This window comes from Eimeria mitis, genomic scaffold (assembly GCF_000499745.2).
Source record: "Eimeria mitis Houghton genomic scaffold, Emh_scaff1, whole genome shotgun sequence".
NCBI classification, from domain to species: domain Eukaryota; phylum Apicomplexa; class Conoidasida; order Eucoccidiorida; family Eimeriidae; genus Eimeria; species Eimeria mitis.
The window spans coordinates 121,415-132,508 of NW_013566996.1; the positions used below are offsets into that span (position 1 = coordinate 121,415).

Here is an 11,094-nt window from a genome sequence, read left to right on the forward strand (position 1 = left end):
CGTGGCATTTTTTTGCACTTGTGCCAATTGTGGTCCATCTATTGAAAGCCCTAGTTTACTTCCATATAATAGCCAAGCAAGAGCAGCTTTGTATCAATTTTTTTGACGGTCCCCCATTATGCAATCCGAGTGCCATGCATGCTCTCTAGACTGCTGGTGGCCATTCCGCGATGTCCGTACACCGGAAGTGTCGATCTGTCAGTCATCTGCCGATGCATTTTCATTTTGCTTGCTAGCCATAATTTCTCACCTTGGCTTACCTCATATTACTGAACCCATAAATAGCCAGGTACAATGCGTTCCCTTCTGGTCGTAGCCGGCCTAGCTGGTTGCAGTTCTTTCGCTCCAACCGATGCAAGACATCGGTTTCTGAGTGAAACATTGGAAGAACCTGAAGATGTAATGCTGAAGACAGCAGATCTTCACACAAATCTGTTACGTGAACCTCCCATGACGATCAAGCTAGACAACAGATACAAGTTCACTGGTCTGGGCGAGCTGGTTTCACAGCTGATCGACCATCACACCACCATGGGAAGTGTTGGTTCCTCTGGAACCATGGCCCGACAAAAGCTACTCAATTACCACAACAGCCAGTATTTTGGCGAAATAAAGATCGGAACCCCTGGCAGAAGATTCGTTGTTGTAAGCGATCAGTTCAATTGCACAGGAACCTAACGTTTATGGACTGGCTTCAATTTCAGGTTTTTGATACTGGTTCCTCAAACCTTTGGGTTCCCGCAGCGGAATGCGAGAAGTAAGTTTTGTTTCCCCAATTCAATGAGATCTAGCCTTTCTTTAAAAACGTTTGCAGAGGAGGATGCGCACCACATGAAAAATTCGACCCAAAGTATTCTAGCACGTTTTCCCCCATACGTTCGCTGACCGGAGACCCAGCAGTCGCATTCATTCAAGTATGTTTCACACTCCCGTAGATATCAACGAACGCTTCTCAATGGCTTTTTCAGTACGGAACGGGTGCATGTGTTCTCCGAATGGGTCGGGACATCGTGGAAATCGGCGGCATGTAAGAAAACAGTCATTTTATTCGCAGTGAAGCGCCTCTATTCTGTTCTTCAGCAAAGTCCCCAACCAGGCAATTGGCTTGGCTGTCGAGGGTACGCTCTCAAGGCTCCACGGCTCCTTTAAACCGGAGATATATATCTCCTTGCTTCAGAGTCGACTCATCCATTCGCGGATCTGCCTTTTGACGGGCTCGTCGGCTTGGGATTCCCTGACGTGTCAGGGGAAGAGGGACTTCCCTCAAGCGCGCTCCCCATTGTTGATCAAATGGTCAAAGAGGTGTGTTACTGCTGGCATAACTCGAAAAGTCTTCTGTCGCAACTCTCGTTCAGAAAGTCTTGGACCGGAATGTGTTTTCCGTCTACATGAGCGAAGACATCAATCGGTACGACGGCGAAATACAACTCAACATATTGTCAGCGGAGTACTGAATCAATTTTTAGCCCAGGAGAAATTTCGGTAAAAAGCCTCCCGTGTACCCTCTGAATAACAGCTGCATTTCTGTCTTAGTTCGGAGCAGCGGACCCGAAGTATACTTTTGCCGGACACGCACCAAAGTGGTTCCCCGTCATCTCCCTAGGTATGCTGGCAACTCTGTACTGTTTCACAATTCCATTCTCATTAAGCTACTCCCTTCAGACTACTGGTATGCATGTGCCTAAAGTGAAGCTCACGGAAATGTCCAAACACTAGTGCGACCACAGGGAGATTGGCCTCCACGGAATGAAGATAAATGGAAAATCCTTTGGCGTGTGTGAAAAACGTGGATGCCGCGCAGCGGTTGACACTGGGTCCAGTCTGGTAAGTGGCTTTAAAGAGGCGTTAAGCAAAAATGCCTTCAATGCTTGTGCAGATAACAGGACCATCATCTGTCATCAATCCCCTCATCAAAGCCCTTAACGTCGCTGAGAACTGCTCCAACCTTGGAACCCTACCAACTGTAGGCTAGCCATCCCGTTTCCTGCACTTTTCAATAGCTAAATTTTGTTTCCAGCTCACATTTGTTCTTAAAGACATATACGGAAGGCTCGTAAACTTCAGCCTCGAACCTAGGGATTATGTAGTGGAAGAGCTTGATGCCGTAAGTGTACCATCGGATCAGCATACCTCAAGTACTGTCGCCAACTACTTGCGTATCGCACAGAGAGGAAACCCTAACAACTGCGCAGCTGGATTCATGGCTATGGTGAGCTCATATCACACACTAGCGGCTACTGAGCAGTTGGCTTAAACATCTTCTCTCAGGACGTCCCAGCGCCTCGCGGCCCCCTGTTCGTGCTCGGAAACTCTTTCATCAGGAAATACTACAGCATTTTCGACCGTGATCATATGGTAAGCAACGCGCAATTGTTAAAAGCAATAATTGCTCAATAACTGAGTTCTTGCCTTCAGATGGTTGGATTCATGCGGTAAGTATACCACCGATCATCTGCGGCGATTCAAACTTAATGCGTGGACTTGCAACCAATGCTTTAGGGCAAACCACGAAGGTATGTCCGACATAACGAACTCTAAAGTATCGCATCTCCAACATTAATGCACCCGCAGGTTCCGGACCGCTCATCAAGGGATATTCATCATCTGCACCATTGGTGTCGGCATCGTGCCTTGTTGCAGCCAGCGCTGCTGCATTCGCGCTGGCCCTCTTTTGAACGTCTTCCGAACAGTCTGCATGTGTGAAGTTGCGATAAATGCCATCTTAAGCACATTGCGGGCACGTCGTTCAGTCGTCTACTCTCTCGAGTGTTTCACCCTGAGTGTAATTCACAACACAGGCAGTTACTACAAAATGCATAGTTCAGCGAAACAAATGTAAGGAGCACTTATAGTTAGGACAGATACAGATAGGAAAGGGACGTGCTTACATATAAGTTAAACCTTCGCCGCTTTCTCTCCGGCTCGCTGGACAGCTGTTCGAACAAATCATGACTCCATTTTCCATCCGCATTGCTAGCCGCTGCACGCATTCGAATACTAATATATCTATAATTACCGGAGGAGAAAGCACATTTTGTAAACTCGTCTGCGAACAGTCAACGCCAAAACGAAACAACGTACCTGCCGCCGCGTTTCTTCTTTCCTGCTGCACTCCCCGCCCAACAATTCCAGCCTGTTCAGAAACCAAGAATTCAAAAAAAGACAGCTGTGAAACATGGGGGAAACTGGCGCTTAGAGCAATACACCCAGTGAGCGGCCAAAATGCCTTACCATCTTTCGGTTGCGTCCCACACCCGGTTGAAGATGAACAGGTGGCCTTCTAAGGTGGCGTTGGTTCGGCTGAGCTGGATGCTGTTGGAACATCCCGTTGTACACTTGCACATGATGAGACTCGCTTGGAGTCGCGTTTCTAAAACGTTGTTGCGCAGTAATCAGTAGATTCCTATCACCGCGTCTGGGCACCAATCGCACAGATCTTCCCGTGTTAATGGGATACAGAGGTTGCGGGAAATCAAACCGCTCATCTCTCTCCAGCCGGTTCCATGCATTCTGGCCGGGCGGGGGTTGAAATGGTTGAAATCTATTCATGACCGGGAGAAAGCGCTCGCCTCTCTCGCGCGGGAAACGCTGGGCCTGGAACCTTGAGTATCCTCTTGGGGAGGGTTCCCGATACGTTCTATATATATCCGCGCTTTCCAAGGGTGGCAAGGGTTCCGTAGCCACAATTCTACGCTTTACAGTTGTTCTGTCAACTTCCACGTTGCGTCCAATCTCTTCTGAAGGCAGCCTTGCACGCGGGTTCCCTGGTTCATGTGTTGTCCGCAAACAATCTGTGGAGGTTGCTGATGCACTGTTAGCAGAAGAAGCTTCTACAGGTCGTCCATCAAAGCGCACATCATCGTCATGTGCGGGTCCATCGGACTGTCGCCTTTCGTCATGCCTCTGAGTTGGTGAGGAGCGGCTGCTCTGGGCCATAGACGGCGGAGGCTGATCCTCCATTTTGGTTGGTGGTTCGTCTTGATCTTGGATGGGCTCTTCCTCCTGTGAACAGCGCTTCTGAACGCATGCTCCGGTGTCTCCAGAAACCATTTTTGCCTCATGAAACTCCCTACTCTCCCTACTCTTTTCCGGAGCAGGCTGCTCAGTTGGTGGTGCCGCAGGACAGCTAGGCGCACGCTCTTTTCCCTCGTCCCGTTGAACTGCAGGAGCCCTCGTTCGGCTTGACGGGGAGCGTGAAACTGATGGAGATTGTCTGGCCGATGCACGAGCCTCACTCCTACGGCGTGGCGCTTCTGGCGGACCTCCGTCAGCAGACCTTTCCCCTAAGACGTTGTCTTTTGCTCGCTTTGGAGAGGTTTCCTGCCCGGGCGTTCGTTTTTCTTGACGGCCTAAAGATGGTCTCGCTGAACTTGTTCCTTTGCTGTCAACATTATCAGGTCGAGAGGAAACGAGGTCAGGGGTCGGACAGTCTGCAGATCGACAAAGGGACCGACTCCGTGAAGGCATCTCCTGCTGATTAGAGCGCTTGGTGGCCTCAACCACATCCCTCTCCCTTGATATGCTCCCAGACGCTCGATGCAATCGACCATCTGACTGTGACGAGCGCCTCGGAGCCCCATCTATCCTCACTGTGGACTCGTCAGTTGACGGTCGACGTACGGCTTTATCATGGGTCGGCGAACGGCGAGTCAAAGTTTCATCTCTGCCTCTACACCCAACTGGTGACCGTCGGGTCAATGTTCCCTCAGAAACTTGCGAGTGCCGACTCGTATTGGCTACTTGTGCTCCTCTCCCCCCACTTCCTGACCTTCTGCTAGACCTCCTTTCATTGACTGGTGAACGTCGGCTCGTGGTCGCTGCATGCCTTCGTCTGGCCCAACTGCCTGATCTGCTAGCACTCCTAGACCACTTTGAATTTCGCCCTTGCGATCGTGACAGTTGACTCTGAGGCGACGTCTTGCGCCCTCGTGACATCCTTGGTGAAGGCCGATGGCTTCTGTTATGCTGGGAAACGCTTCGGTCTTCAGAGCCACGCATTGCGGTGTATTTATCGGTTCGCCGTGTGTCACCTCTATTAACAGGAGAGTCATAGTTGTCTAGTGCGCGTCCCGTTCGAGGTTCTCGCCCTGGAGAAACGTAATTTCTGCTCCGCTCATCGCGCCTCTCTCGGTACCTGCCTCTGGACTCTGACCGCTGGCTTACATCTTGCCGGCCCATCTGCTCCCCCCGTAAAGGGCTCTTGCGTCGACCAGCGCGTGATGGGCTGCGAGATGGCACGCGGTTTGCCTCCTTCGATCGCAGGTAGGAGGCTCTGCTGCCAAACCTTGCGGAAGGCACATCGTTCCGAACATACCTCTCGTTCCTGTAGGCCGACTCTGCGCTCCTGCTACGACGCGGCAACGGAGAGCGGCTTCTGCTGTGTCGATAAGCTGGATTACGCCCACCTCTGTATGGACGTGGGTCTCGCCCATAGCGGGCTCCAGAAGGACTTCTGCGCCGGTACTTTTCGCCGTAGTCGGGGCTCCGATTGCGATAGGCACGCCGATAATAGTCTGGGCCCCGGTGGGGCCGATTTGGGCTTCTGTAGTCTGCACGGGCGCTACGGCGCGCCACGTAGTTCCTAGATCTGCCTCCCGAAAGGCTCCTTTGTGACTCAGAGCCACGATCATGACCCATGGTGAGAAACGACCACTATCGAGGCCAGTTCACGGGGGAGTTCTCATCCAACTGCGGCGCGCTGCACAAACGGTGGTAGGTCGCTACCAGCTGCCCTATACACCCCTCTGTGAAGCGTTCGATGGGCGTGCGTTTCACGATAGATTCTGCGGTGCTTCTTATCGCCTACACCACAGGAGCTTCGTGGCACCTTTGAAGGTTTACACGGCCTCCCGGAGGCCGCCACCTCGCTCTAGTGAGCAAAGAGGCTTCTTTGTGTTAAATGCTCTGATATCTGACCCTCAAAGAGGACAAGGGATATGATGGCCTCTGCTTCCCAAGCCCGTGCAGTGTAGCCCCCGCAGTGATCAAGTTTGGGTGGGCGGGGGCACGCGGTTGTAGGCGACGAGCGAGAGCACCAGCTTTCTGTGCTATCCTTCGACTGAGTTGACACAAATAATGGCAGACAGTAAACAACACAGTACAGGTGAAACTTGAGCCCTCCTGCGGTGGCATGCAGAAGGAGACATGATTTAAGGCGCGAGGCCAGCACGCGAGACAAAAGCCGTTCCCCACGCAGTCCTGGGTCTCTTAACCCTTTAAAACACGCGAGTTTTTGTTCATTCTCTCAGCCTTGCTGCACCAAGTGGTGCAGCCCCATCGGCGCCGGGTGGCCGTGAAGACGGCAGTGCCCAGCCACAGCCCCACAAAGAGAAATGCATTTAATTCAGTTTGACCCCCACACTTGTTACAGTTATACATGCATTTTGTAAGCAGGTCTATTAGTCTCTTTTATCTCTTAAGAAGTGAGTTTCAGGCCAGTTTTTGCTCGCTTATGAATTGCAGTAGCCATGGTTACCATGGGATCCGGTTCGGAGCGGCTTGTGCTGCCCATGGGCGATGACATGCATACACATTTACGACAAGGGGAACTCATGGATAATGTTGTTCCTCATCTTCGCAAAGGAGGATGGTGAGCCCGTCAAGCGCCGACGGAGCGGCAAACCAGCGACCACAACGCAGCGACGACAACAGCACGGATCGCTGCAGAGCCGTCGAAGCATCACGCAAGGAAAATTTGGTTGCTTTCGTTTGCTCGTTTCGGGTTTATCTGCGATTGCAGTAACCGCGTCCTAGTGATGCCCAACACAGTTCCGCCGATTGTGACGTGCTCACAGGCACTCGAGTACAGAAACGAGTTACTGAGAAGGGTGCGTATCTGGTTGCTCCCCAGTCAAGCTCCTTTACTCTTCCTCTATCAGACTGGGAGGTGCCTATACACCAGCACCGATGCTCGCACGGCTACAGCTGGCGAATAGTCACGGCATGGTGATGACATCTATGCCCTTGGCGCTGCCTGCAGGACCCCAACGTGGATTACCTCATGACGCTTTACCTGTGCCGTGAAGTCGATCCTGAAGATCTTTTTAACCATGCAAAGGCATCGCATGTCGTTGGAGTGGGCTTTGCCTTCTCCGTTTTGGTCGTAGACACCAATTGCTTTGCTTCTGCTGCTCCAGCTGCCCTATTGCATATGCTTCACTCTTGCATACTTCATAGATGATGGAGCAATTCGCATGATACATAAAAACATGCAAAATGATGGAGTCATAAGCTTATCTGAACTCTTTCTCGTGCCCGGGGTCCCTTGTCTTCCTCTGCATCGCAGGTCAAGTTGTACCCTCGTGGTGTCACCACAAATTCAGAGGCCGGCGTGGAGGTCAGCGGTCCCTTCATTTCCGCGACAGTTGTCTCTAAAATTCTTACGTTGGGCGTATCGCCTGAGTCGGGCGGCGGGTGGCAGCTGCGTGTCGGCCTGGAGCTAACTGTCTGCGTGACCCAGCTGGCCTCAGCTGTGCATATTGGGCTGCGTGCAGGACCTGGAGGGGTTTGATGGTGTATTTGAAGTGCTCCAGCGGTGCGGATTAACTCTGCATATTCACGCGGAGTCTCCGAACGCTCCGGCGCTCAAAGCGGAGGAAGGGTTTCTACCGGTCTTTGAGCAAGTGCGAGATCTTTCGTCCCAACGCAGACTACCGTGTCGAACACGCGCACTCCCGCACACACACAGCTGCTACCTTTCTGGCAGCGGTCTAAGACATGATGAAGAGAAATCAATATATTTAGTGTATTAAATCGACAACCCATTGTGCTGCTGTTGTGTGCGTTTGTTAGATACACCGTCGCTTTCCCGATATGAAGATTGTGTTTGAGCACATCTCTACGGCTGCTGCGGTCGAAGCTGTGCGAGGAAAACGGAACGTAGCGGCCACAATCACTGCACACCACCTACGGGTGCGAACGCGAAAGCACACTGTTCTTTGAAGTGAACTATGAACTGTTGTATGGAGTGAAGGGATGTGCTGTGAATTATGCGGTCATCTGAATCACCCGGGTTTCTGTGCGTTGTCCCTAGCCGTACATTGTTACTCTGTTTTTGAAAGCCAACAACACAGCTGCCGGTTTGGAACAACGTGCGCGCATGTTGGAGTTTGCCTCCGCTAACGCGCAGCCCTATTCTGTAGATTGCCACTGTGTGTTTGCTTGGCGTTGCAGCTGACAACGTCAGACGTGTTTGACCCAGAGCACCTTCACAACGACTCTTCTACCAGCGTCGAGGAACGCCGCGTGTTAAATCCGCACAACTTCTGCAAGCCGATCGCCAAGTGTGAAGCAGACCGCCAGGCGCTTTTAGGCGTAAGTGACCTCAGCCTGCCCATATCGCACCCCGTAGCTGACAAATCAGCGAATACACGGCTGAGTCGTTCTTGGGTGCGTGCACATTTAGCGCAGGGAGTTCTTCGCGTAAGCCGCTTTGCACTCAGATGTTGCTCCACTGTAAAGGCTGTCTGGGCATTTGTGCTAACAGGTAATTCTTGAGGGAAATCCCCAGTTCTTCCTCGGCTCGGATTCAGCTCCTCATCCCGTGTCCGCGAAGTGTAGCAGTGTAGAACAACGTCAAACCAGGGAATGTAAAGTAAAGTGCAGTAGAGTGAAGGGAGTGGAGATGAAATGACATAATATTAATTGAATTAAAGTAAAGTGAGAGTTAAAATGAAGAGTGGAAAAATATAGCTCAGTGTAGTAGGGTCGCAGTAGAAAAGGTAAAGTGCAACGCCACCAACGGCAGTACAGCGAGCCGAAGTGAAGTGCAGCTGAGCGTGTACGGTAGAGCAGATTAATTGCATTTGAGCGCATTGCAGTGGGATGATACCACCAGGCTGTATGCTTAGCGAGGGGGGATTCGCTCCGCCTTGTTACCTGCAGGTCAAAGAAGGACTCGAACCCGCCAGCAGCCGGCGTCTATACGCAGCCGTTCCTACTAGCGGTAACTTCACGCTTGCTGTCTTCTCTTAACTAACCACAACAAAATAGCATCATTGTAACAGCTGAAAAGCATCAAGATGCTATTGAACGCAGTGCAGTGACCTAACACTTTCATTACACAAAGTAGTGCTCTGTCGCGTTGTTAGGAAACTTTGCTAGTTTTTTCTTGCGAATATTTAGGTATTTAATTATTCATTGAGCCATTGAACCGTTTGTGCAGTGCGGTCGGGCGGGAATGACGTGCTTCTGCCTCCCTCTTCAAGTTCTGAGGACGCCCTCATCTAACCGTTTTTGTTTGCTTTCTCCTCAGTACCTCGCCGACACTTTCGCCCGCGCGGGTTGCCTAGACAAGCTGCGGGGCTTCGTTTGTGAGCACGCAGCAGCCTTTTTCGGGATACCTAAGAAGGGTAAATATTCGTTTACGTGCTAATGCGTTCGGATAATAACACCCTTAACTCTCGACCGCAATAAGCCTCACTACAAACGAGTTGAAATTCATTAGATTGTGTTTTAAAGTCAATTTTGAGTAGCCGTGCATGCATACAGCACGTTTATCACTGCCGTTCAGCAGCAGGCCTTGACGTCCTTTGGGGGGAACATTCCGCTTGATGCTCACTACTTGCTTATGGCTTTCCATTAGTTGTTTGGTGTATACTTGTTTGTTTACTTGCGCCTGCTGAGCAGAATTGGTAGAGGGGGAGGAATGCGTCGTGTTGGAGCGGGCGCCCTTCAAGGTAAGGCCGGCGGATACTTTGAAATGAAATGTAAACGTGTGAGCACCTCTGCCAGCAAAGCAAAGCAGAAAATACGTTTAGTTTGGTTGGCGTGAACTCCGCAGGTCCCCAAAGTCGTTTGTGGCGTAGAAGGTTCTGGTAGCGAAGTTGTGCCTTTTCTATCGGGTTGCGAGCTCCTATTCACCGCCAAAGTTGTTCCATATTCCCCAGCTCTAGATATCTAGGCTTAATAGGCGTTTGCTAACACAGCCCTGGGGGTCCATGTGAAGTTGGGGCGCCTCCTTGGCATTGCGCTTTAGCCGCTAGTAGATAGCACCCGCTTCACAGTCGCGTCGCCGTCTTTTTTCGCTTAAGAAAGAAACTATTTTCGAACTTGTCCGTAATCTCTACGCTTTTTTGGTCGTACGGTGCTCAGCTTCTCTGTCGGTGTTGCCCGTACTTGCAGCTACGAAATATTCACGACGCAGATGTGAGTATCCGAAACTTTTGAGCCTTGAGAGTCACTCTAATTTTGTTTGCTGATACCATTAGGGGCTGCGGTGCTCGACCACGACGATGATACTTCAGTGTAGTCCGCTCGCTCATGCTCACTAGACAGTTGTGTACAGAAGAACGGTTCCGGTTCACATCCCCTAGGGGTATTTCAAAAATTTAGAGCATGAAGAAGTTCCCATGTTGGGTTGGGAAGAAATGCTCCTTTCGAAGCAGCCTGTTGTTGAATTGAGCTCTGGTTACATTCGTCCAGTCGGCGGCGCCTCATTAGCCGCGAACGCTAACGAAATTCAATATCCCCCATATTCACATTAAATAAAAGAGAAACATTAGGCAGGAGGTTACTGGAGACTCAACATCCCTTCAATCTACTCCCTGATGGTGTACATGCAGATTCACGCAGCCCTAGCCGCCCGGGCCTTGGCCTGCTGTCTCTGAATTTGCGTTACTTTGCTCCATTTGTTTTCGTATTTGCGGCTTGATTTAGCCTTTACACTTATATGAAGATCGATTGTTGTTGCGTAAGCCATTGGAGGGCCGGGCGGGATCGACCGACGGTGTTCCTCTGCCCTGTATGACAGCAGTTTGGATGTTAGACTCCCCATTTTCCTCCTGAACAAAATCCATTAATCATTTTTCTTTGTCTTGCGATTTCACACTTGTTTCAGTTGCCTCGTGTGTTTCCTGTGGCTGCGTCGAGTTCCGTCCTTAAGCGCCTTCCGGTCAGCATATCGCCGTTAGAAGCGCCCAAGTGGCCGCTCTCCTTTCCTAGACTTGTTCAACTATTAGCTGCTGAGGATGTTTCTGCGCGCATCACAGCTGCAGCGGCTGTCAATGGCGGCGATCACAGGCTGCAAAGGCAGCGTCACCAGTGCTGCAGGCCACGGCGACAGTGGAATCATGCAATACTGAACTGGTGAGTTGA

The 11,094-nt window shown here is 51.1% G+C and overlaps 2 protein-coding genes across 2 annotated transcripts; one reads left to right on the forward strand and one right to left on the reverse strand.

Annotated features, from left to right (window-relative positions):
- Window positions 1–2,746: 2,746 nt before the first annotated feature.
- EMH_0013020 (uncharacterized protein) lies at window positions 2,747–5,630 on the reverse strand (the record flags this gene model as incomplete). The annotated part of the gene is made up of 4 exons (XM_013493984.1): window positions 2,747–2,776; window positions 3,232–4,430; window positions 4,769–4,905; window positions 5,164–5,630. 4 exons carry the CDS (start codon window positions 5,628–5,630, stop codon window positions 2,747–2,749), a joined length of 1,833 nt encoding a protein of 610 aa, XP_013349438.1.
- Window positions 5,631–6,467: 837 nt separating this feature from the next.
- EMH_0014130 (dihydroorotase protein, putative) lies at window positions 6,468–9,901 on the forward strand (the record flags this gene model as incomplete). The annotated part of the gene is made up of 11 exons (XM_013493985.1): window positions 6,468–6,589; window positions 6,740–6,827; window positions 6,980–7,075; window positions 7,286–7,336; window positions 7,494–7,622; window positions 7,792–7,911; window positions 8,173–8,388; window positions 8,486–8,593; window positions 9,254–9,311; window positions 9,625–9,677; window positions 9,782–9,901. The coding sequence occupies 11 exons, from the start codon at window positions 6,468–6,470 to the stop codon at window positions 9,899–9,901; spliced, it is 1,161 nt and encodes a 386-aa protein (XP_013349439.1).
- Between the last annotated feature and the right edge of the window lie 1,193 nt (window positions 9,902–11,094).